The 27,024-nt window shown below is 37.5% G+C and overlaps 2 protein-coding genes and 1 long non-coding RNA gene across 4 annotated transcripts; 1 reads left to right on the top strand and 2 right to left on the bottom strand.

Annotated features, from left to right (window-relative positions):
- Nucleotides 1-366: 366 nt before the first annotated feature.
- Nucleotides 367-2,643, top strand: LOC107806283 (uncharacterized). Its single transcript, XR_001652638.2, has 2 exons — nt 367-503; nt 2,290-2,643. It is a non-coding gene; the product is annotated as an uncharacterized LOC107806283 (long non-coding RNA).
- Nucleotides 2,644-4,617: 1,974 nt separating this feature from the next.
- Nucleotides 4,618-7,022, bottom strand: LOC107806282 (uncharacterized). The gene has a single exon (XM_016630410.2). The coding sequence runs from the start codon at nt 6,656-6,658 to the stop codon at nt 4,922-4,924; it is 1,737 nt and encodes a 578-aa protein (XP_016485896.1). The 5' UTR covers nt 6,659-7,022; the 3' UTR covers nt 4,618-4,921.
- A 1,094-nt stretch (nt 7,023-8,116) lies between these two features.
- Nucleotides 8,117-26,673, bottom strand: LOC107806280 (uncharacterized). Of its 2 annotated transcripts, none has more exons than XR_012694917.1 (16): nt 26,375-26,673; nt 26,111-26,296; nt 25,230-25,409; nt 22,406-22,814; nt 22,070-22,188; nt 21,933-22,010; nt 21,252-21,392; nt 20,698-20,742; nt 19,685-19,851; nt 19,446-19,524; nt 19,244-19,326; nt 18,545-18,674; nt 18,117-18,249; nt 15,355-15,521; nt 9,553-9,677; nt 8,117-8,887 (listed from the first exon to the last, which is right to left on the bottom strand). XR_012694917.1 is itself a non-coding variant. In XM_075221725.1 (16 exons), exons 1-16 carry the CDS (start codon nt 26,492-26,494, stop codon nt 8,682-8,684), a joined length of 2,436 nt encoding a protein of 811 aa, XP_075077826.1. In that variant the 5' UTR covers nt 26,495-26,673; the 3' UTR covers nt 8,117-8,681. The 2 variants fall into 2 exon arrangements, 1 of the variants encoding a protein (XP_075077826.1); XM_075221725.1 differs by having other exon boundaries at nt 9,553-9,745.
- Between the last annotated feature and the right edge of the window lie 351 nt (nt 26,674-27,024).

Below are 27,024 nucleotides of genomic sequence, written 5' to 3'. Positions count from 1 at the left end.
CTTCAAATTTTATATACAACATCCTTATACTATTTCTAACAAGTCTAAATAACACTCACTCCAAATTTCTCACAAAATCAAATTCAAAATTTAAATCCACATATTTAAGCTTGTTTTCACCATCCAAATGGATTTGGTTTGTTGAACTAATATTTGAATCACAGTTACTGATTCGAAAATTAACTTAAAATCTTGAGCAATCTTTTTTAAAAATTAAATAGTAATTTCGAGAACCTATTATTTTTGAATGTTGAATCTTAACCAATTATTTCTGGGCTAGTTGGTTATAAATTGAAATGTGGGCTATAAAATTGAAAAGTAGGAACCCATTCTATTTATGTGAAATTTTCCCATTATTACTAGAATGTCCTACTCGGAGCTAGGGTTTGTTACCTCCTTATTTATAAATGGAAGAGGAGGCCACAGTTTCCTCGTGAAAGCGGCGAAAGTCGAGAGATAAAGAGTGAGCCATCGGTGAAATTTAAGCAAGGATGAGGGCCAAGGTCTGTTATCTCATTCCAAATCCTAAATAATGCATCTTCTTTATAAGGTGGTCAAGGGAATCATGAATCTAATCCTACGCAGAGAGAATCATAACCTCTCTCAGATATTATGTTTAACATGCTAATATATAAGAAAGAGGATTACGCCATCCTCACCAACTTCATGTCATAAAAAACCACATATCTGGGGAATTCCTGCACTATGCTATATATGGTATTCATATAGCTGAACTATCTTGTTTGGCATTGAGACATAGTTGTTGTTGTTAGCTATATATGCCAGGAGAAAAAAACTGTTAACTTAGCAAGTTTTAATTTGGAAAACACTGCTTTTTGACTTCTCTACTGCTTGCTGATCCTAGTTGGAGCCCTGGAAGGCCCTCTTCAGTGTCTTCTCTATTATTGTTTTGCTCTGCAGTGTTACAACTGTTATGATTGCTTAAGATTTTTACTGGAGTTTGTAGACTTCCATTGGTTATGTGGGCAAATCCACCCTCCTTACACTAAGCCTCGTTAGCAAAATTGAGAACGTTATAGGAAGCCCCATTAGTTAAAAACTTGCAATACTTGTGACCTGATGTGAGAAAATAATTGCTGAGACTGGTTTCTCCAGCATGTGAATTCCCAGAGTTCCTTCATCAGTCCTCCCTTTGTTTTCTCACCTGCATCATTCGATGAGCTTTCTCACTCTTGTTTCGCATGCCTAACCCTGTCAGTGAGCCTACATCTGTGCCATTCCCAAGATTGCGCCCACATTGCCTTTTCTCAGATCTCTACCCTCCCAGCCATCTCCATCATTTGCTCCTTCTAGCGCAAGGCAAGAGTGTACAGAGAGAATGGTAGAAGGGCTTTTTCTAGTCTAAGTATGATATGAGATGCACTTCTTTTAATATGATGGTGTAGTAGATTGCAATTGGAAGAGGAATAAAATTAGACTGACTATTCAAATCAGTACTCTTTAATAAACTAAGTTGCTGATGCTGGAACTTCGTGTTTTAGTAATATTACCATGGCATATATATGGTTGGCGAGCGTTATCTTCTGTTTTCAGATTTCTTCTTGTTCTTTCGTAATGTTGCCACTCTGAATTCCCTTATGTGTGCACCCAAGTGTGCGGGCTAGTGGTCAATGATGCGGGGGCAAAAACATTAGGTGATTTCTTATTTGTCCAAGCCTTGGTGGATAATGGTACTCGATACCTGTCCGGGTGGGAGTGGGAGGTAGTAGGTATCTTGTGGAATTAAACAATTAGCTGAGGTGGTATCTCATGGAATTAGACAACTAGTTGAGGTGGTATCTCGTGGAATTAGACAATTAGTTGAGGTGCGTAAGCTGCCTTGACACCACGGTTATAAAAAAGGTTCTCTTTTGTGTGGTGGACTATCTATCATGAACTTGTATTTGTGTAGACAGCCTACTATTTTTCCGTGCGTAAACTAGAGTTTATTTGATGTGTGCTGTGCCTTTTGGGATCTGTTGTTGGGGTAAGAAAATTCTGAAGTCCTGGTTCTGCCCCAAAGGAAGTATTTGATGGGCTTTATATGGGAAAAAAGGGAAAGAATGTACTGGTTTAGTGTGAGGCCCTGGAATGGAGTAGAGAATGTCTGGATTCAGAAGTTGTATTGAGAATGTAGCCAAAGAGATTAAGAGGAAAGCTGAGACAATGGGTTTTCTTTAGCCTCTTCAAATAACAATTAAGCGTACCAAAACGGCGTTTGCTAAGATTTTTGTTCTCTCTTATCACTGTAACTGCGGCAGCCTCTAATGTTTCTTTTTTTAATTGCAGTGGAAGAAGAAGCGTATGAGAAGACTGAAGAGGAAGCGCAGAAAGATGAGACAGAGATCTAAGTAGATGAGGGTTCTAGATGCCTAGGACGCTTTCTTGGGTGAATCTGCTGCCCTTTTCCTCTTGCTGTCTATCTCTCTGGCAGCTCCAGAGAATGGTGGTTGTCTGTTGTTTGAAGCTGTATTAATTAATCTACTATGTTTTATGAAGGAGCTTAGTTTAGTTAAACTATTACTTGTAAGGATGTTGATTTGTGTTTTTGGGGCAACTTGCTAGTTTTGTCCACCTAAGATATATGGAGATTATCCTGAACCTATTCTCTTTTAAGCTGACTTTCTTGAAAGGATTTCTGTTTGTCTGGGGTTGCATCTCATTTGATTATAGTTTGACTGAATGTTATTGCTTGGAGTGATGTTCTTGAGATGAACTGTCATCTGTCTCTGGTACGAGTTGCCAGGGTTAAACATGAGCCGAAGCCTCAAGATGCATGGCTGAAGTGAAAACAGTGGCAGGGACTAAGTCTAGCTCGTGCTTGCTTGGTGTTCAAGAATTACAAAGGCATGAAAAAGGTATAGAGGCTTGGGATCAAGTCTCCACAAAAAATACTGAATCATATAGTAGGTCATCATGAAAATAATTATATTTACAAGAGCAAAAAAGAAGTGTATTAATGTTGAGTAGAACTTCCAAATGCCAAGATGAAAAGAAAAATTAAACAAATACATGTCGAATCATTATGCTGAGTTGCTGCAAGTTTTGAGCCGGAAATCAATGCATGCTTTAAGAGGATAACATAGTGGAGATGAATATGAATGAGTAACATGGTGGAAATGAATATGGAGACTACTGCAGAAAAGGTAAAGAGGGGGAAGTCCCATCCACAAGCTGGTGTTAGATACCTAGGGGAAGGTGAGAAGCGGCCAACTATGGTAAGAGACACATTAGGAGTGGTGATTTTGCGCAATATAGTGTTTTTGCATTCAACATCATAGTAGGAAACCTAAGAGCAAAATTGAGCTTTATGGGTTGAGTTCGGGATTATATCACAACTATGCGCAATATATAAGTTATTGGAACAGTTTATGTCCACCCCACCCCTGCCTACTAGCGCAAAGTTGACTTGCTAGCAAAACTCTCCATTTAGCTATCTTAAACTTTCTTGAATTTAGGAAACAAAGACTTGACCAACCATAATTAAGGTATGAAAATAAGATTATATTTCCAAATTTTTTAAAAATGAAATAGAATAAAACAAGATTGATGGACAAGTGACAACAAAGAAGAGGAAAGGAAGGCAAAATTCAAACTGAATATAAGCAAGCAGCAAGCTCTGGCATTGTGGGTATTTGAAGTAAAGGTAAGTAGCTGTCTTCCCTTGCATTCAATGGAAGTAGCAAATGAAACTATGGGGAAATGGTTTATCACAGCCACTAAAAATCAGTGTCCAAAAGTATCTAGGCAAAGAAAGTTGTTTGTTATTCTACTATTAGAATCCTTTTAACTTTCAAACTCTAGTTTCATATTCATGATGAGTTGAACCGCCTAAAGACTTGGGAGTCATATCATTTATTTCCTTTTTGCTGCACATAAAAACAGATTACATTTTTCAGACCATGTCACAAAAATAGTCACCAACATAGCGGCTGCAGAATTTACAAAAATATGTTTAAAGTTTTCACATTTGTCATTTGTGGAAAAAATAGCGTGACAGTAACTTGTAACCATGCTGGAGATTACACCTTGGCCAACATCAATTTTCTCATGCTCAACATTCTCCCTATTTTTAAAAAATTAACCTCATCAAGAAAAGAATGGTTAGTCTAAGAATGCCATTCGTGGTGTATTATCTAGGCTTGCCTCTTTCCTCATAGAAACTGCTAATTAAGAGACTGAGGAGGGCATTCAGCCCAAACCCCTCTTACCAAAATGGAGCTACATTTGAAGTTGGAAGACTAAGTTGGAACTGAACCATGAACTGAACCTTAGAAACATTAAGAATGACACTGTAACAAAAAGAATTTCAGTGTTGCTACTATTTCTGTATAAAACTTAGTACAATATAGCCAGGGGAAAGAAGCTGCAAGGTTACACTTAATAAAAAAGATACTGTATATACCATAATGGCACAAAGGATTTAAGTTATATGCAGTTATGCACTGATAATGTAAACTATATTTTTACACTATTGGTGTATTTTGAGCTTTTATGAAAGATTGCTTCCCCTCTTTTAAGATTTTCAATTAATGATTACTTAGAGAACCACCTGCAATTGCCTTTTACATTGTTAGTGCGTAGAACTTATACTCTAATACAAAATAGCGAGAAAGCTTGAGATAAAGGAGATATTCAGCCATTTCTGTAACATTAATTCCAGTAACAGAGAGTAAGCTTAAGGTAAAAATACAGTAACAGAACATGTTTCATCTGACCTCTTTAAAGCCTACTATGAACCAAGTATCGTATCTGAAAACCAATTATCTCAAGTGGTTATTAGTTGTATAAAGTTCTCCATCTGACCGGCAGCATGAGAATCTTCTTGTTGAATTTGGTGTATTAGCATTTGCTGATGAATAGATAGCCTTTATTAGTTTCTCATCCTGTGACCCAATATTGACCCATTGTTGTGAAAAACTCACTGTACTAATATATCCTCAACCTCGAGCTCATATTGCATAACAAGTCTTTCAACAGTATTTCTACTTATTACTTGTTTAAGATGCAATTCCTTGAGGACTATTGATGCAAGCTCCTTGTGTTCTTCATGTATGATCCCTTCCACTAGAATGGTATATGTTATCTCATTGGGCATATAACCTTTACTGATCATGTCCTCAAATACCTTTAGCGACAAGTCTGTTCTTCTTGATTTGCATAGACCAAGCACAAGTGCATTGAAATTGTCAACATCAGGCCTATATCCATTTTCCTCCATGATGTAAAATACATCAACAGCAGCAACCAACATCTTCTCCAAGCACAATCCTCTGATCAACGATGAATAGGTGTAAGAGTCAGGATTGAATCCATGGGCTGTCATTTCATACAAAAGCTGAAACGCTGCAAATGTGTTTCCTTTCCTACACAAACCAGAAATCACGGCTCTGTAGAAATCATGAGTGGAGGAGCTCTGCTTAATCCTCAAAGCGTGGAGAATTGAAAAGGCCTCGTGCACCACTCCTTCCTCGCAAAGCACAGCAATGGAATTGTATGTTCCTTCGTTAGGACTACAATGTCGTTCTAACATTTGGTTGAGACACTTAATTACTGCATCCACTTTCCTGTCTTTGCAGAGACGTGCAATTATCGGGTTGTAGCTAGCAGCAATTGGCTTGAACTGTTCTCCAAAGTACATTTCATCCAGAATCTTGAGGGCGTGATCTGTTTGGCCGTGAAGAGCAAGGGAACTAATCAATATGTTGTATGTTACTATAGATGGTGAACGTTCTTCTCCAACCATCTCCGCCAGAAGCTCATTTGCTTCCTCCCAACGTCCTTCAAAGCACAAGCTCCTCAACAAAATATTATAGCTAACAACATTAGGATTAAACCCTTTCGACGGCAAGTTTCTAAAGAACTCTTTTGCTTCATCTATTCTTCCTTCTTTACACAACCCAGTTAAGAGAACATTGTAACTAACCAAATTAGGCTTTCCACCCTTGGCAATAATATTGTCTAAAAGCAACATTGCTTCATTAACCCCTTTTTCTTTATAAGTAGCCTCAAGCAATATGGAGTAGGTATATGCATTTGGTACCAACCCTTTTTGCATCAATTTTTCCACAAATTGAAGGCTTTTGTTCAAGTTCCCTCGCATACAAAGTCCTCTTATAAGAGAATTGTAAGTGACAGTATTAGTGGGGTATCCATATTCTTCCATTTTATCAACCAATTGCATAGCATGACCAACATTTCCTCTCTTACACAAGTTATTTACCAAGAAAGTGTAAGAAGCAGCTTCAGGTATAGTACCAGAGGTAACCATCATTTCCATAACTCTAGCAGCTTTCCTAAGTTTATTACAATTGCAAAGATCATACAATAGTTGAGTTGCATGAGTCTTATCAGGCTTGTGGCCTTTCCCAACCATGTATTCTAAATATAGAAAGGCATCATAAAGTCTGAGTTCTTTGTTTCTTGGGTCATTCTTGCCAGACCTCCAGTTGGGCAGAGTGAAAATATTACTGCTCCCCTTTGAAGCTTGTTCATTTAGAGGCGGGCTTATTTGGGAAGAAGCAAAATTTCTTGAAATGGTCTTAGAGTGGAAAAAAGGAAGGAACTTTGGTATGTGGGTCAAGAATCCACAAGAATTTCTTGCATTCTCAGGTGATGGATTTGTTACTGTGGACACTGAATTTAACGGGACGGCCATGAAATCAAGAAAATGATTGAAGCCTAGTTTAGGAATGTTAACAATTGCACCAGAAAGCAACCTTAATCAACTCTCCATAATCATATAGAAAGGCAAGGAAACAGTAAAAAGGAACATACAATAGCGGTTTCTAGAGAATCTATGCCATTCTTGATCAATGGAACAACGAGAGCCTTTTCTTCTCCGTGCCTGTAATTGTACTATATTCAGTTCCAAGAAAACTGCTCTCCTTTCTTTTTTGAAGTTAGTAAAAAGGACTAGAGCTACATCTGTTGTGGGTCGACTCTGTCCACTCCCTCCCTATGTTATCCAAAAGATAGGTAATGATACAAGTCCCCTCCCTTTTTCCCGAGATACTCTTTCCTTTTTTTTTTTCTCTTTAAGGTTTTTTTTTTATATGCTCCCTCCCTCAGTTTCATTTTATTTGATTGGACATAAATTTAAAAAGAAAAAAGAACTTTCGAATTTATGGTATAAAATGAGGTACATATATTTTGTGAATATTTAAAGTTTGTATCAATTGAGATAGCATATCGTAAATAGTGAGACGGAAAGGAGTAATATATATGTTAGGTTACTAAAACTAGTACTATATAGGTTTTCTCTTTTGAAAAATCTCATTATATGAAGCTAATAAAAGTTTGAGTCATTAGTCAGGTCAGGTATCTGGGATCATTTCCCGCCACAGAAGAAGCAATATTTTGTAAAATAATTAATGGCTCAAGCAAGACTAACTGAAGATGATGCTTTGAGAATAAGGTACAAAGGAGGAGGAAAGATTGCTGAATCTCATCAACCTGTGGGCTGTGGATCTCTTCTCTAATATTCAGAATCAACAAGGCAATAAGATTGCTCACTCTCAAATAACAATATTGCAGCAGTAAAACAACCTGAAGAAGTTTTTGATCATATGGAAAGAGTAAACACGATGGATGCATTTGTTGAAGAACCTCATGTTTACCTATGGACTATATATAACAATCTGAGAGGTCCACTAATTGTATACTTTTATGCCATCGCATAATCACTAACTCACACAAGTTACTAGTTGACAATCTTCTTCTTTTAAATTTATCACACACTGAAATACCAAGGAATCAACACTAGCCATGACACAAATTTTTATTTTCCATGTACCAGGAAATAGTTTTTTATTTATTTATGCAAGAGTTTCCTTTACAATTACTCCTACTCTTACCGATAATACTTCTTTCAACAAAAAAACACTTGGATCTTTTCAAATTTGAGCGTTCCAATATTATATACATTATCACTCGAACCCTATTTTTTTCTACTTATCATTAACGATAATAATATTTTTCATCATGTTATTATCAGGATTCATGCACCTATTTTTGAACACCAATAAAATAATAATCTTCATAAAATAAGACAGATTATTCCATGCCAAATGTACCAGAAGTGCAACTTAACTCCACAAGGAATCGACAATCAATGGAAAGAAAAAACAAGACAGATCATCTCATTCCATCTCTTCGCCTGAAATTGACTTATAAGCCAGTTACACTCATAAGTCGGCAGTTGAAATGTTCATAAACCAAAAGCAGTTCAACAGCGAGTCTAGTGCGCTCCATGAATGTTACACAGAAACCTCTCCCAGAAGATACTAATAGGCACAACATGACTAACCGAAGAAGCATTTGCTCAAGAGATAATTCATACATCTATTCAGTATTGGCATTCTTGCTATCCTTGCAGGCACATTAAGTTACATGGTAAAAAAGTAGTATCCAGACTAAACTCATGCTACCAAAATTTTCAAACCCGCTCAATCTGGGCATTTTTTCTTCAACTCAGACAGCTCTATGGAACGGCTGATTCACTTCTTGGACCTGATTATAAGTGGATTCCACCATTTACAACCTGGAGCTGCCAGCTAGTAAAATATGTGCAGGAATGGCAGCTCTCTCAGCTACAATGGGTTAAATCCCAATGATGACAACAGCCTCGGCTACACCAGCGATTCTACCTTTCAACAGAAGCTCAACTGGACTACAGGCGATCATTCAACTGCACTACTCCTCTTCTCCAATAATGATTCAAGAAATAGCGAACACAATTTAGTAAGAGGAGGAAGATTGTGAGATGGTCCACTAAATAGAGTCTCCCAATGCCTTTCTGATGGCACTGCTGTGATTAATGGAGCTTGTTTTTTCTCTAAGCTAAATTCTGGTAGGTCCCCGTAGATAGATGCATAACCAAACTTTCCTGCAGATAGGAAGAGCATATAGTTTCATCAGTCATGAGTCATCTTTAAATTAAAAAGCACTGTTTTCTGCAGAGTATCGAACATCATGAGATATTTTGATCTACAGCTCTGTGGGTAGGTGTTCAATTCCCTTTTGCGGCCATTCCTCTTCCCCTTAGCCCCTTGTCAAACTCCGGCATCTCACTGTTCTAAAGCTAAATATTGCATCATCTGATGTGTTCAATGAGTAGATAAGTATTTCTCCGTTGTAAAGCTAAAAGATGCTTCATCTATATTTTTGACAAATCTTTCTCAAATATTTTTGATAGTTTTCTCGGATATTTTTTATGAAGACTTTTTCTCAGATATATACTTGATCCAACGAATTTTCTTTTTCCAAAAGGTTATCACAAGACATCATGCAGTAACATACATCTTTGCCTCAGGGCACTGTCATTTTAAGGCTTGTAGCGCCAGTTAAAATTTCTAAGAACAAGGTTTATTTCATATACTTTGGTATTGGTCCACTAATGCAGAGTATTCTGAAGCACCTTGCCACACATAAAATAAACCCTAAAAGGCACCTGTATATCCCCACAGTAATAAAGGCCAGAAACTGAGATGCATAAAAGCTTTTGACATACTCCTATTAGACATGAACTTAGGTAGACAAAATGGTACACACCTGTTTCCTCAAGATCAGTGAGACTTCCTCGACTAATCTTATGTATGTGGATGTGACTGTTAAGTGGATCAAAAAGAGCATATTCATGATCACTGTTTAAGTAAGCTAACAGCAACTCCACTGATCTGCCATCAGTAACACCACCCTCCGAATTAGAACTTCCGCGAATAAAAGCAAGTGAAGCACCTTTTGCCTATAAAGAGAAAGAATGAGATGCAAACAAAGTAAAGACATCCAGTTCTGACCCCATTTAAAGATGGAATTTCCACCTTAGAAGAAAGATTAGAAGATGCATTATGTCGCCCAATGTATGAACTAAATTAGGAAGGCAAGAAACAGTGTCAGAAAAATACACACAACACAACTGCAAATGGCGTCTTCTGAAGAGTGAAGATGACAGCAAAATAGAGGCGGCGCAAAAATTAAACTGAAGGTGACAAAAAACATCTGTACACTATGTTAGAATTAGTTCATGTAACCCACATTGATATAGAAGGCTTTATGTGTAGGTAAACATTGTATATAAATAGGGCTATTGTAAAACACCTATAATATATCAATAATATTTTCTCCCGTGTTTTCTCATATGGTATCAGGGCAACTAGTGAGAAATCTCCGTTGTGCAGTAACCAGCGAGTCCGGGACAGCCACCATGCCTTTTTTCCGGTGAATTTCAGGCTGTTTTGTGTCACTTCTCTGGTGGGTTTTTGACGAAAAATAACACCACCGCCGGGTGCATAATTCTCATGCGACCAAACCCCAAAAAACACACCGGCAGAACCCTAGCCACGCGCCCTCACACGCCTCCAAAACCTTTAACGTTGACAGCGCATCAGACCCATGTGTCGGCGCGTGATACCTGTTCCGGCCATTTTTTTAAAAAGTTTCTTCGGGACATTTGTCTCGTCTAGTAATTTCGACCCTACCCATACTATTTTCTTTTTATTCCGATCACTCAAAGATTTTTCCGGCGACTACACTGATTTTCCGGCCGCTAAAGTAATTTTTCCGACAATTATAGTGTTTCCTTCGTTTGGTGATAATCTGCTAGACCTATCTCCAATACAACGATGTCTTTGGGATTTGATAGTTTTTTGTTTAAGAACACGGGTTCGGGAAGTTCCAATGTTGTGATTACCTCGGAACCTTTAAAGGGAAGTTCCAACTACTTAGCTTAGGCTTCGTATGTCGAGTTGTAGTGTAAAGGTCAAGGTATTCAAGATCTTTAACAAAGAAGGCTTGCGAAGGAGATGAAAAGACCAAAGTACTTTGGGAGAAGATTGATGCTCAGTTATGTAGTATCCTATGGCGATCTATTGATTCCAAGTTGATTCTCTTGTTTCGACCATTCCAAACATGTTTTTTAGCTTGGGAAAAGGCTCGCACTATATACACTAATGACATATCTCGTTTCCATGATGTGATATCGCGGATAAAAAATTTAAAGAAACACAAATTAGATGTCTACTTACTTGGGACAAGTGCATGGAGGAATTTGAGAAGTTGATGCCAGTGTCTGCTAGTGTTGAAAAGCAACGATAAACGATGTTTCTAGTTCTTACCCTCGCTAAACTTCCTGATGACCTTGATTCAGTACGCGACCAGATTTTGACTAGTCCGACTGTTCCCACAGTTGATAAATTATTCTCTCGATTACTTCGCCTTGCTGCAGCACCTAGTCATACAATGATCCCATCTCAAATAATTGACTCATCTGTTCTTGCATCCCAGACAGTGGAAAATCGAGCACCTCAGACGTTGGAGAATAGATGAGGAGGAGGTTGTTTTGGAAGAACTCGGCCAAAGTGTTCTTATTGTAAAAAGCTTGGGCACACTCGTGAGGTGTGTTACTCTTTGCATGGTTGACCACCTAGAAATACTCATGTTGCTCAGATTGAGACTAGTAACCAGGGGTTTTCTTTATGTGAAGGGGAGTATAATGAGTTCCTTCAGTATCGAGCAACTAAGCAGACACCTCCACAAGTAGCCTATGTCGCTCAGACTGATACTTCTGTTGTTGGTAATTCCTTTGCTTGTGTTTCCCAGTCTACTACTCTTAAACCATGGGTCATGAACTCGGGCGTCTCTGATCATATTTCTGGCAATAGCTCACTTTTGTCAAATATTGTTTATTCACAATCTCTTCCCAATGTTACTCTAGCCAATGGAATCCAAACAAAAGCCAAATGAGTTGGTTGTCATTTGTTAGTCGCTTGACTCGTGCCCTTCATTGTGGTATATATTTTATTGATGATTCTTTTATTATGCAGGGCCACAGTACGGGACAAACGATTGGCACAGGGCACGAATCACAAGGCCTTTACTATCTTAACTCACCCAATCCCTCTACAGTATGTCCAGCAACAGATCGTCCAGACCTAATTCACGACATCTGAGCTTATCCAAGCTTCAGAAGATGGTGCCTAGGTTGTCTAGTGTGTCTAGAATTTATTGGGAGTCGTGTCAACTTGGTAAACATATTCGGGTGACATTTTCACATAGTGTTTTTCACGTAGTGTTGAGAGTTGTGCAGAGTTTTTATTTTTTAGTCATTCTGATATATGGGATCCTAGTAGAGTCAGTTCAACCTTAAGATTTCGTTATTTTATTAGTTTCATTGATGATTAGTTGATTACTCAAGATATACTTGGATTTTCCTAATGAAAGATCGTTCTGAGTTGTATTCCATATTCTAGAGTTTTTGTGCTGAAATTAAATCTCAGTTTGGTGTTTATATTCGCACTTTTCGTAGTGATAATGCCTTAAAATATTTATCCTCTCAGTTTCCGCAGTTTATGACTTCTCAAGGTATTATCCATCAAACATCTTGTATGTATACTCCTCAACGGAATAGGGTAGTAGAGAGAAAGAATAGGCATTCATTGAAACTGCTCGCTCACTTCTCATTTAATCCCATGTCCTGCTGCGTTTTCGGGGAGATGTAGTTCTTACAAATTGTGACTTAATTAATTGGATGCCTTCATCTTCCATTCAAAATCAGATTTCACATTCAATACTCCTGATAACTCTCTTCATGCTCGTGTTTTTGGGAGTACATGCTTTATTCATAACTTAGCTCCCTGAAAAGATAAATTAACTCATTGTGTTCTCAAGTGTGTCTTCCTTAGCTATTCTCAATTTCAAAAGGGGTATCGTTGCTACCAACCTTATCAGTCAATGTCATATTCTTTGAGTCTCAACCTTATTTTACTTCATCTAATCATCTTGATATATTTGAGGTCGTACTTGTACCTACTTGTGAGGAAATGTATTGTTCCTCCTCTTACATCCCCATTGACATCAACAATACCACCGCAGGCACTCCTACCTAGAGGTGACAAAATGGTTAAAAGAAAACAGTTATCCACCCATATTATCCATTAAAAATGGGTTAGATAATGAACATTTTTAAAACGGGTCGAATATGGATAAGAACCATATTATCCACTTAGAAAATGGATAACCAAATTGATAACCAATGGATAACTAATGAGTTTAACTTCTATATTTGTGAAGCCTCAAATTGGGGACTCCTCAAGATTGGAAGACTAGGAATTCTCCCAAGAGTGATCATATTCAATAAGCCATGGATAATATGGATAACCATAGTATACGCCGGATAACCCGTTTTTTATCCGTATTCAATATGGGTCGGGTCGGATAATTTATCCGTTTTTTGAATTACCCGTTTTCGACACGCTCATATCTGATCTGACCCGACAGTTTGCCACCCTTACTCCTACCTATACTGACTTTTGAGGAGTCTACAGTTGCTCCTCCTATATCACCTGCCACAAGGCCACCACTCTTGACTTATCATCGTCATCCATGTGCAGTATCAGCCCAGATAATTCACTACCTGCATCAACTTATGCACGTATTGTGGACTTGTCTCCTCCTAGTCCCCCGATTGCACTTCGGAAAGGTTTACAATGCACACTTAATCCTAACCCCTATTACGTTGGTTTAAGTTATCATCGTCTGTCATCACCCCATTATACTTTTGTATCATCTTTGACCATTGTTTCCATTCCTACGTCTACAAGTAAGGCACTATCTCATCCAAGATGGCGACAGTCTATGATTGACGAGATGTATGTTTTACATTGGTACTTAGGAGCTTGTTCCTCTTCCTCCAGGTAAGTCTAATATCGATTGTCGTTGGGTCTATGTTGTCAAAGTCGGCCCGAATGGCCAGGTTAATCGGCTTAAAGCTAGTCCGGTTGCAAAAGGATATACTCAGATATTTGGGCTTGATTAAAGCGACACTTTCTCTCCCGTGGCTAAAGTCGCATATGTTCGTCTTTTTTTGTCCATGGATGTTGTTCGTCATTGGCTTCTTTATCAGTTGGACATTAAGAATGTCTTTCTCCATGGTGATCTTGAGGATGAAGTTTATATGAACAACCACCTGATTTTGTTGCTCAGGGGGAGTTTAGTTGTCTTGTTTGAAACAATCACCTCGAGCCTGGTTTGGTAAGTTCAACACAGTTATTCTAGAGTTCTGTATGACTCGTAGTGGAGTTGATCACTCGGTGTTTTATCGGCATTATGCTCCTAATCTTTGTATTTATCTGGTGGTTGATATTGTTATTACTAGCAATGATCAAGATGGTAATACTAGTCTGAAACAACATCTCTTTCAGCACTTCCAGATTAAGGATCTCGGCAGATTGAAGTAGGTATTATTATTTCGCAAAGGAAGTATGCCTTAGACATTCTTAAGGAGACATGAATGATGGGTTGCAGACCTGTCGACATTCATATAGATCTGAATGCTAAGCTTATGCCAGGGCAAGGAGAGCCTCTTGGCGATCCTGCAAGATATAGGCGGTTGGTTGACAAATTGAATTACTTCTCAGTGACTAGACCTGACATTTCATTTCCTATGAGTGTTGTAAGTTAGTTTATGGACGCTCCCTGCGATAGTCATTGAAATGCAGTTGTTCGCATTCTTCGGGATATATAATCAACTACATGCAAAGGACAACTATTCGCGGATCGAGGCCATGAGCATACTGTTGGATACACAGATAATAATTGGGCACGGTCACCTTCTGATAGACATTCCTCACTTGGATATTTTGTTTTAGTAGGAGGTAATTTGATTTCTTGGAAAAGCAAAAAAAATGTAGTTGCTCGATCTAGCGCAGAAGCAGAGTATCGAGCCATGGCTCTTGCAACATGTGAGCTAGTTTGGGTCAAACAGTTGCTCAAAAATTAAAATTTGGAGAAATCAGTCAGATGGAACTTGTGTGTGACAATTAAGCCGCCCTTCATATCGCATCAGATCCAGTGTTCCATGAGAGGACCAACACGTTGAGATTGACTGTCACTTTATCAGAGAGAAGATTCTCTCAAGAAATATTGTTACAAAGTTTGTGAAGTCAAATGATCAACTTGCATATATTTTCACCAAGTCCCTGGTCTCGTATTAGTTATATATGTAACAAGCTCGGTACATATAATTTATATATCCAGCTTGAGGGAGAGTGTTAGAATTAGTTCATGTATAGTGTCCCGCATTATATAGAAGGCTTTAGGTATATGTAAACATTGTATATAAATAGGGTTATTGTAAAACACTTAACATATATCAATAATATTTTCTCTCGTGCTTCCTTACACACTAGGTGCAGGAAACACGAGAGAATGAAGACGGATAAAAACAAAGAGATGGAGAAGGTAATTGTTTTCTCAACAGCCTTCAATCAAGATTCCCCATCACTAACATCAAGTTCCCAACTGAAAACTTCGAAAAGAAATAAAAACGAACTCAAAATTGAGGAGAGGAATCATTACCTTTCTTACAAACCAGCTAGCCACGGGAACAAGATCTCCAACGTTGAATAATAAGATCACCCCATCCGTACCCAGAGTTGTGGCTTCATTAGACATCCCAGATCCAAATGACTTTGGACCAAGGGCCAGGATGGCAAATAAAGAATCATCGATCGCACAAGTTACAGCTGCAGCAATCAATAAGTACTAGTTGGATGAGACATTGAAAAATGAATTGCGGTAATGTCTGACACACTGCATAACAATATAAAGGATTGTGCAAACAGAACTCCCAGCCAACAAGTTTATCATTAATTTGCTAGACTTCTTCAGACCTTTTAGTTTTGAGCACATAATAGGCGCTAATTTGGAAAGCTTAGCTTGGTTTCTGAGTCTCTTTGTGATTTCCTGATTTCTTATTCCAAAGCAGCAAATTAAATTTTTGGTACTGATTTCATTAGCAAGAAATAGCTTAAAATTTCCCCAAAAGTCCAGTCTGAATTTGGCATGAAAAAAAAAACAGTGCACTAGATGTAGTCCAATACGTGCAACTCTAATATATGTATAGAAATGCAGTGATACATGAGGAGAGCCTGCAGCTAAGCAAATCTCCCCCAGATGAATATGACCCCTTGACTTAGATATTAGTCATCAAATTTTGGGACTTTGACCCCTCCACGATATATAAAGAATATCAAAATGCACTATCTACCATGGGTTAGACTATAGAACTAACTAATCAGTACGTCCAGTAGCCCTTGGCTTCAGTTAACTTTTAGAAAGATTATTAGATTCCATATGCATAAGATTCAAATTCAAGAGCCAACCTAATATATTTGGAAGCAAAAATTATAAAAACTTCAAAAATGTGGAAATATGATTGGCAATTACATTTAGATGGGATTGGTTCCGAAAGCAAAAATCTGAAGTGCACTTCATAATATTTAAAAATATAAACATATATGAATTTAGTACTATAACGATCAAATTGCACTTAACATAACTAATTTCAGTATTCATATACAATAGTGCCAATATTAATCCAATTCCTCGAAGTTGAGATTCGAAGAACTGACCACTTCTCCTTAGGATCATTTTGTGTGTCAGTATTTAAGTGCACACTTCTATGAAGCGCATGGCTACATTTCTGAACCGATAATCCACTTCGCATTGTTTCAGCGCTTTAAATGACGAAGCGGTGGCTTTTTATAACACTGTTTGAAGCCATTGTCCCCTTCCTTAATTAAGTCTATTTTTCTCATGAACTAGAAGCAGAACCTTAGAAGTAAATGATAAGCCTAAAGACATTTGGAATGAAGTTTTAAAGAGGTGTTAAAATAAGCTTGCAAGATGGAAAGCAAATTATTTATCTCCGGGAGGTAGATTGATACTTATTAACTCAGTTCTGGATATTCTTCCTACCTACATGATGTCTTTATTTCCCTTACCAGCAAGTGTAGAAAAGAGGCTAGAAGGCAAGGAAAGAAAGAGAAGAAGGGGATCCATAGTTAAATGGAAGACCCTTACTATCTGCAAACAAAAAGCGGGGTTGGAGGTCAGGAATCTAAGAAAGCATAACAAAAGCCTCTTACTTATCCAAAAAAAGGCCCTCTTGATGAAGTGGTTGTGGAGTTCCCAAAGGAGGAGCAACCACTATGGAGCAATGTGACTAGGGTAAAATATGGAAAGGTAAATTTTGGATGACTAGAGAGGTTAACACTCATTATGGAGTCGGTCTCTGAAGATCCATATGGAATTTGTGGCAAGCCTAAAGGAAAAGTTGAGTCTTAATGTGAAAGATGGAAGGAGAACACAATTGTGGGAGGACACCTGGTAGGGCGCCGGAAACTTAAAACAATTATATCTTGACATCTATAATTTGAATCAATAACAGGGGGTTACTTTGAATGAACTTTGGTCTACACTCTACACAAGGTGGGAACCTGACTTTCAGGAGACCCCTACAAGATTGGGAGGTGCCCAGAATAATTGAGTTCTATAACATTTGGAACAAGGCAAAGGACTGCAGGAAGGTGAAGATACACTCAAATGGTAGAAACATATTAGTGGTATTTACTCAGTCAGCTCAGCATATAAAGATTTGAACCAGGAGGATTCTCAACTCAGTTTATGGCCTTGGGTGCAAAAATGGAAAGTAAGGGTGCCTTATAAAGTAGCATGCTTTTCTTGGTTGGTGGTTAGGGAAGCTGTCCTTACTCGGGAGAAACCCAAGGAAGAGGGGTATACCAATTGTATCTGGGTGTTATTTATGTGGACAGGATGCTGAGACAATTAGCCATCTGTTTCTACATCGTAAAGTGACCAACCAGCTATGGGATTTGTTCACCAACCTCAGAGGTACTAGATGATTAATGCCAGGGAGAACCTTAGAACTCTTACTAAGCTGGAACTCAGAGGCAAGCTTTACCAAAAACAAAGACGGATGGAAAATTGCCCCAGCAACTATTTGGTGGATAGTTTGGAAGGAAAGGAACCCGAGATGTTTTGAAGATATAAGCAACTCTCTCCAGAAAATTAAGATGAAGTGTATTCTGCTTTTTTGTTTTTGGTGTATGAGCTTGTTTCAATTCTAGATGTTTTAAGCTCCTTGTAAGAAGAACACGGATTGTATTTTTGTTTCTTTTGATGTAACACTCCTATTTTGGTTTCCAGAATATACTGTGCTGATGATTTTATGAAAATACTGGATACATTACCTTCTAAAAAAAGGATTACAAATTATTATAAACTGCCAAAGCATGAGAAACAAGAGATATACAAACCTTCTATCTTAAGCTTGTAAGACCATAATACAGACAGCTTTGACATGCTCCAAACTGATACTTGTGCATTAGAACCTTGTGATGTGGTTACAATATACTCCGACTTCCCAATAAATGCTAAGGAAGAGATTGGCTGCACAAGAAAATAGTTTAAATGAGAAAATATTGTACAGATCAATATTATGGAACGAATAATAGAGGTGTACAAAGTACCACAAGAAGAGCATCAAATCTGCAATGGAATTTTCTGGACAGTAACTCAGAATTGAGTCATAAAGACCACCTTGAGGTAAAAAGGATTCAAATACTAGGTAACAAGCTTTCTTTCACCAAAGCAAATAATTTTAATCTTGAACTCAGAAGTGTCAAATTGATATTTTCTGATAGGTCAAAAGAGTAACATTGATACTGGCATGTCAAGAACTTACCTCAAGACTCTCCCCAACTGTCGCCACAAGAATATTCTTCTCCGGATCCCACAATGTAATAACTCGTTCTGCAGCTACAGCCAGCACAGAACCATCTCCAGAAAAGGCAGCAGCTGTCATTGCCTTTTTTCTAAGGGGAGAAAATCATGTCAAACAAGAAAATAGAGGTTTTACCGATTCATTATGTTGTAGTCATTAACATTGGCAGAGTACAAACAAGCAGCCATAAATCATACTCCCTCATTTTCAATTTATGTGAACCTATTACTATTTGGAGAGTCGAACAAAAAAGAAATTGACCACATTTTTTGCAAATACTTTTTAAATATTTTTGAATTGTCAACTATTATAACTCATAGTACTTTTTATGTGGTTTCTAAATATGTAAATTATTTCAAAAAATTGAAAACCGAATTCACACAAAAAATTAATCATTTTGACCCTAGTACTCTGAAGGTTCACATAAACTGGTGGGGTGGGGGTTGGGGGGGGGGGGGGGGTAGAACACTAAATGGCCAGTTGATCGCTAGAAAGAGATATTTTCATCTTGAATCTCTTTTCTTAAACAGGATTTTTCTACATGGTGGTCAGTGTTTATTCTCACCGTTGTAGTCATTTTTCTTTGGAGATTCTAGAGTAATAATAGAATAAAACCAACAATGTGACTTCTCTATAATGTAAAATTTAAGGCAAACATACTTGTAAGAACCAACAGAATGGCATGTCCATCCAGCATTTTGCATCCGCTCTTTTTGTTGCATCTCCTGACTGCCTACCCAAACCTACCAAATAACAAAGTGTTATTTAAGAATGGGTAATTTAGCAAGTCACATGAACCTATCTACTTAGCAAGTCACTTTAACCTATCTACTTAGCAAGTCACTTTAACCTATCTGCTTACCTTGAAATCAGCACCCCGTGAAGTACTAACAGCTATGTGACGCGAAGGGTGGAAAGCGATGGAAGAAATACCAGAATCTCTGCAAACACAGCAGAGCTTGAAAGTCAATTCATGAAAGGAACCTGGACTATAGGTAGATTTTACAGGAGAAAAGTACTGTCCAGTTTATTAGAGGCTTAGAGCACAAGCTAATACATATTTGAGACCAAAGGAGCTCCAAGAATTAGACAAGAAAGAACCTGTGGGGCTCATAGACAACAGTGGATAAGCTGAAGTCTTTATTTGAAGAGCTGCATGACCAGAACTTCAGACTTACAAGACCTCCTATTCCTTCTTCAGCAAGCCTGGTTTCTACAGTAATCATGATGGAACCCTCTGGAGAGAGGGCCACCAAATTCACTACCACCTGCAACAAATGGAAAAAAAAATTCGACCCTCAAAACTTTTAAATAGCATGTTCATATTACGATATTAATTTCAAAAAAAAGTATTGTTCTACATAGAAGGGCTTCTAACCATCTAAGCAATTTGTCCCAGGAGTCGTCATGTATGGTATGAAGAGTATGGAACTCAAGATAGGAGCGTAATAGGTAAGATGTTTAGTGATGCGAAGCACAAGGCAAAGTTCAACAGCCAAATTAATGCCAATATTGGCTACGTTTTTTTGTTCTTCACTTTTCCTTGGAAAATTTGTTGGAGAGAAGAGTTTTTGATAGCCAATACACAAAAGGGAAAATCCACATTCTGGTCTGAGCTTTTGAACTTCTAGCCTTATTGAGTTTAGTTTCTGCCCCATAGTGTGAAGTCTTTACAACAATGCTGGAAGGGACAGAAAGTGGGAAGAAGAAGATCTGGGAAAGAGTTCTCCATTATGCATTTTTGTGGACTATCTGATTAGAGAGAAATAAAAGATGTTTTGAAGGGAAAAAACATCATATTTTTTGTAAGGAATAGATGCTTACAAAATCTTTAATTTTGGCATAAGGGTAGCTTAAATCATATGGATCTTGGGTTATTTAATTCTAGGATGTAGGCAATGTTTTCTTTTTTAATTCTAGGAGTACGAGTTAATATGTAGTTGAAGTGGACTAGTCGAACACACAGAGACGAACTTTTATTCATTCATTCATTCATTCACACACACACACACACAAGCATATGAAAAATTATAATACTGATCCAAATACTGGGATATAGCTGTTCAGGATTTCACAAATAAAATATGAAGATCAACCAGGAAAAAAATCTATACCGTGACTTCATCAGCTGGTTGGTGGCTTCTTTCACAAACTTGAACCTACAAATGGACAGACTAGGCAAAATCAACTGAAAACTCTAGTAAAAAGAGCACATATTTTAAGCATTGATGCAAGAGGAGAACTGCTTGCCAAAAGTACATCTACATGTTTAAATGCTTGCTCTTCTCTAATCCCCCTCCCCCACTAATCTTTGGGTATATCTAAAGCTTTCCTGTAAAATAAGAATGCATAGCTCCTATATAAAGGTGGGAACATCAGATGTAACCTACAAATATTTAAGGACAAGTAAAGGTGAACCCCTCTCTATGAATCAAAGCGAAAGGTTAACGACCCAAAGGCGCAACCATGCAAACTAACTGAAACAAAAAGATAGAAACCACAGGAAGGTGCGCGACTGAAAAGAGGGTAAAACAAAATTAGGTTCCAACTTCTTTTTCCTTTTTCAATTTTATCTTCCATTTTGTGATGGTGGGGGTTAATGAGGGAAGTTTAGTGCTAAACAGAAAAGAAAATATCAACTCATGCTACTTATTATCTATCCACTTACCTCAGAAACCTCACGGTCATCAAACAAGCTATAAAACTGGACACAGTAATTTTCTGAACGTATGGCAACTAGCCCGGTAGCAGAGTCAAAAACAATTCCTTCAGATGAGCCATCACACGTGTCCAGGAGTGTGCTACGAAGCTGCAAAAATTAACGCTGTAAGGACTCCCAAAGGGCAAATTTTAATATATTATGTCAAAATATCAGGTAAGATGGAGATAAGTGTTTTAAATGGATTAACCAAGCACTCCAAGCAAAGACATTACAGTACATGGGCAAAGAGGATCATCCAACCTACCGCAACAATTGGGCTGGAGGAATCTTTAGTATTGCTCATATAAACACGGTTCATAGTTACGATAACCAATCTACAGAAAGTCCACATAAAGAAAATACGTACAAAACCAAAAGGAAAACATGAGCCGAAAGTAAAGGTACAGCTGTTTAAGAATAGATTTGTTCTAGTGCTTGGAAAACACTCCGAAGCTTTCTTATCCAATTTTCTTACTATTCTGATGCTCATCTTATATGTAAATAGAATGAACCTGGATCTTTTTTCTCTTGATAAGTATTATAAAAACAGCACAATATCCTAGCGAAATTATGACAGGCATGAAGTTTTTTCTCCACTCTTAATCTTTTCGAATTGTGTTTTGCCTCAGAGAGAGGAGAAGAACAAACCTTGATTCCTTGAATGGATCTCAATACCTCCATCGAAGGCATTTTGAGAAGGTGGATTCGGTTATCTGCACAAGATATCTGGACAAACTTACTTAGTAAGAACAAAATCCTTTCACTTTATAGACAAATATGCTTACAGAGGACAGAGAAGGATCAGATGAGATGGTAAAATACAAAAGGGGGGATCCTATTCGCGGGAGGAATCTCTGCTTCCCTGTGTCTAACTGCCAAACCACAAGAACTCCTTCCTTCCCACCTGGATCAAGTTAAATAGTTGCTAAATTTAAGTAAACATCGAATTGATATAATTCGTTTTGTAGTCTGAATTCCAAATAAATAAAAGAGGTGTGCTTAAGTAGGAACTTTCTATGATTTTTCTATGCAATAAGTTATGCACGTGAACATCCCCATAAGTACAAGGTTTTAAACTCGTCTTTACACAACCAACAATGCTGCTCATATTTAATTTATACCTGAGTAGACATAGGCACCATCGGAAGAAAAAAAGAGAACTTTCACTTCTGCAGAATGCCAATGCCTTGTGGTACAAGAATCAGCATCATCGTTTCCCCTAACTCCGGGCCTTTCCTCCACATCCTTCATTAGTCCTCCATTTCTCTGTTTATTACCAGATGATAAATTCTGCACCCCAACACCCCTCCATATTAAGATCCTTCCTGTTACATCTCCTGCTGCAACAATCCTCTCTGTTGGATGAAAAGCTAGAGTGCTCAGGGTTTTCGTATGATGTAACCTGATTTTCTGAAACACTGCTCGATCAGAATCTTTTGCTGGTATTTCCCATACGCGAAGCTTGCGCTTGTCACATATGCCCATGTATCTTCCAGAAGAACTAAGTGTTATAGATTGTGCGTCTTGAGTCTGAGAGAAATTATAAACTATGGTCATTCTCAATCACATACAAAAATGCCATTGTAGGCTTTACTTTGTAAAATAAGATAAGGGTAAGTATAAGGAAAAAACAATGATGTGAAAGATCGTCAACCCTTCAAAGGAAGAAGATGAGTGTAAAACAAGAAAGCTTTCTGTCAGTGACTAATGGTATGGACTATCTAGAAGCAAAAGATAGCTTAAGACAACTTTTACACTAGCTAGAAAGAGCTCAACATGAAATCACTTATTTTGCGTCGCATGACACTTACAAAAATTGCTAGCTTTAGCTGGTCTGATATATTTTTTATAAGCTAGATAACATTTTACTCGTGATGGTATCTGATACATAAATGTAGAAACAGTTAACTTCATAATGCTTTAACTAAAAAAGTATTTTTTTTTTCCAATTCCTATAATTAGCTAAACTTAATGCATGCTTTCCGAAATAGCACCATGCCTCTCACTGTAATCTTTTACACAGAACAACCTAGGGCATCTTCACATAGAACAACTTGGCAGATGACAAGGAAAGATGATAAAATGGACTAAGAATTGCATTGAAATGCAACAAGAATTTTTGGGAAATGAAAGAGAATCTACAGGGGATTGTCATAACTCATAGTTCTTCGGACATCATTAACATCAATTTTGGAAATCTATGAATTGTCAATGACTATGCAGGGCATGTCATTGCTTCAGCTTACCGAGGACATGAACCTAAATAGGAAGGTGTGGAGCTCGGGAATTAGGATTGAAGGTTGACAGGTAGTCGTGAGTTTCTCCTAGGCTTGCCAGTAGTACTAGTACTATTCTTGTATTTTCTTATTCCTGGTTCGTTATTATAACATGTTGTGTCATTCGTTTCAGTTACCCTATTACCTTGTTGTTGCTATTGTTTGTTGCTTTATTTTCACTGTTCCTTGAGCCGAGGTCTATCGGAAACATCCTCTCTAATTTCACAAGGTAGGTGTAAGGTCTGCGTACACATTAACCTTCCCAGACCACACTTGTGAGATTGCGCTAGTTTTTTTTTTGTTGTTGTTGTTGTTGTTGTATGAACTGTCAATGTCAGACATGGTCATACTCTGCCAAATAAAATTAAGCCTAATAGCATAAATCTATGAGATGGATAACAAGTAGCAATGCAAAATTAGCTTTTAATTTCTTTATTAACAAACTTGATAGTTTTAAAACTACAATGATATACAAGGTTCTGAGATATCTGAAATGCTAATACTTTTAATGAACTAGATCTGAGTATGGCAGCTACAAGAAGCTACCCAATATTAAGTTCTTTTTTTCTTTTTCCCTTGGAGGTATGCTGGTGTAAATTTTATGCTTTAGAGACCATGAACTCGTACATAAGATTCCTCTTCCCCAACTTTTGGACATGAATTAGCAGATAGCAAATGATGATGGGACAACATGATAGGAATGGATAAAAATCATGAGTACATACAAAATAGAAAAATTGCAAGAATACCTCTGGATACCTAATAAAAGTTACAGCCTATACTATCATACCATGATGTACACACATTCTATAGTTTACAGTAACAGCCGATATCACCTTTTTATATCAGTAACAGCTGGTATCACATTATGCATTCTGAGGAGCCATTTTTACCTCGCATCACATTTACCCATCCAGATAACCCCAGCCCTTTCTGGCCCAAAACTAATAAAAGCGATCATAGAAACAAAGAACAAAATGAGGACAAAGAACAATGTCTACAGCAACTTATTGTCCTTTGCATAGTAAATCATATTGAGCGTCTGCGGCTAAAATAAACTTGCATGCGACAAAAAGAACCAAAACACCTGGCACCAGAGGGCCGAATGAGAAATCTTAAATTCCCCTATTCCGAATTAAGAGTCTTAGTTTGACTTGGCACAAATAACGACAGCAGCACTGAAAAGTAAGTATTTACTGTTTGTTAGGAAAACATGAGAAATCTATTTTAAAAAACTAAATGGGGAAAAAGGATGTATTGAGAGGAGTTAAAGTGAGTCTAACAAAATCTTTCTGTGTTATGAAACACATTCGAACTTCCCTTCGAGGAAAATGGACACAGCCTTATGACTGACCAGAATTAAAGACAATCTTCCCCGAGTTGAGAAAAAATATTCACAACAGATTTTCAATTTGGGATATTCTAATTTGACACAGTCCAGAATATATTCACAGCAGATTTTCTATTTGGGACAATCTATTTGGCACAGTTCTAAATAATGACAAGCTAGTCACAATTTAAACAATTCACTCTTTTCGAAGTAAAACCATCCTATTGCACAATCATTTTTTTAAGAGGAACCATCTTAGATTCTTAGTGCACAAATTCCAACAATGAACATATAATTTTTCTTCGGATAAAAGAAAGCATGGCAGACAATTTTGCATACCTCGGCCAAAGTCACTCCACCAACCAAAGTAGACTTGGTTAAGTTACACTTCCTTATCTGCCAGAATAAAGCATTACCCAGTCCTTGCTGTTCTTTGAACTCTCTGGTAGATACATATGCAAAAAGATCAGATGGCTTTTCGCTACTCTCTGCAGGTTGGGATAATAAACCTGGAATCACCTGACAAAGATTACAGAGGGATGATCAGATAGATATGGGGAACGCTAGCACAACAGAGTCTGATAAAGAGACATTACTAGACCTGAGCAGTAGCAAACAACCAAAAGAAAGCAACAGCAAAGGCCTTGTCATGAAGGATTGTCATTTTGTTCGTGTAATGCATTTCATGAGTTTTTCCAGGATTGACTGAAAAATTACACACTCCTGGCCTCTAGGAACCTACCATTTCCTCTAGTAGGAAACACACCCACAGCCAACTACTCCTGACTTTGTCCCATTTAAATATTTTGTGTACTTGCCTAAATATTATTCCAGAAACTCTCAAGCATCGGCATAGCATTTATTTAGCAAATTAGAACACCACTGGCACCTGAATTACCTGATGCTAGATCCTTTGCTTCACTAACAATCCATTTTCTCCTTGTAAGTTCATTTTTTTTTTTCATATTGGATGGTAAAATACACATCTTCTTCAGAAGATTCTTGGCTTTAGCACTGAAATTGGCCGGATGCAGAGTCATATTTCAAGCTTGACGTAACTATATATCGTTACCAGGTAAGCATTTTTATTTTTTTTTGCTGAGAGGTTAACCAGGTAAGCATAATTTTGATGCAAAAACACTAGTGGTTACGCCACAAAACCTGCAAAGCACTTCCTTAATCAATCTTTAAATAGTACTCTGAAAGTGAGAAGCTGTTACCATAGAGTAAATGGGGAACTGAGCATCAATACTTTTCATCAGCTCCGGCACTGAAAAGTCCCAATATTTGATGGTACCATCATGTGACGCTGTCCAACAGTAGCACAATATTTTGCCAGCTGGAGTAGTAGACGGTACTACAACCACCGAAGTTACTAATGCCTTATGACCTTCCAATTCAGCAATCTGTAAAATAAAAATAATTTAACGACTTACAATACCTTAAACAACGCATTTTTTCGCTGCCGAGTAAAGTGAGCGAACCTGTAAGCCAGTGGAGGTGCTGAAAATAGAAACGGTGTTTCCTGTGCATACGAGAAGTTTCTTTGAATCGTTTGAAAACGCAGGTTGTGAAGAAACCAAGCTTCTTCCACCTGTAATCATCTTGAGAGCTCTCCTCTGCTAAAAGAAGAAGAGTGGTTTAGGCGAATTGCGTTTTTGTTTTATTTTGCGACTTTGGTCTTCTTTCCAAAACCCTAAACCCTACCTGTTCTAAGCCTTTAAAGGTTGGCAATTTTACACACATTCACATGTTTTTGTATGAATTACGTTCAGAGACTTCTAGTTTCATTAGTTGTGCTTGCCTCCCCTTTAAATTCTGAAAAAACTTTGTATTTCCCCCGGGCTTCAAAAGAATTTTATTTTAGGCCAAAATCCAAATACATACTTCATAACCATGTTCGTGTAATAAGGACAAGGTATTATAATTTCGAGATAAAATATCAGATTATTTTATTCTCATATTTGATAGAATTTTAATTTCAAAATTAGCAATCTCAGCAAGAAAAAAAAAAAGAATTAGCAATTCCAGGATTATGTATACCGTAATTATTATCTTATTTTTATACCACAATTATAATACATAGATCGTTTATACGAGATTAATAATATAAATTCTATTATATAAAGAATAA

This window comes from Nicotiana tabacum, chromosome 9 (assembly GCF_000715075.1).
Source record: "Nicotiana tabacum cultivar K326 chromosome 9, ASM71507v2, whole genome shotgun sequence".
In the NCBI taxonomy this organism is placed as follows: Eukaryota; Viridiplantae; Streptophyta; class Magnoliopsida; order Solanales; family Solanaceae; genus Nicotiana; species Nicotiana tabacum.
The sequence above is the reverse complement of the archived record's forward strand: the minus strand, read 5'-3'. Positions and strand labels throughout refer to the sequence as shown.

Coding starts and splice junctions, on each gene's coding strand:
- LOC107806282 (XM_016630410.2), bottom strand. CDS start 6,658: ATGGCCGTCCCGTTAAATTCAGTGTCCACAGTAACAAATCCATCACCT.
- LOC107806280 (XM_075221725.1), bottom strand. CDS start 26,494: ATGATTACAGGTGGAAGAAGCTTGGTTTCTTCACAACCTGCGTTTTCA. Junction 21,393..21,932: donor GATCCATTCAAGGAATCAAG/GTTTGTTCTTCT, acceptor TAATTTTTGCAG/CTTCGTAGCACACTCCTGGA. Junction 19,852..20,697: donor AACCAGCTGATGAAGTCACG/GTATAGATTTTT, acceptor CATTTGTTGCAG/GTGGTAGTGAATTTGGTGGC.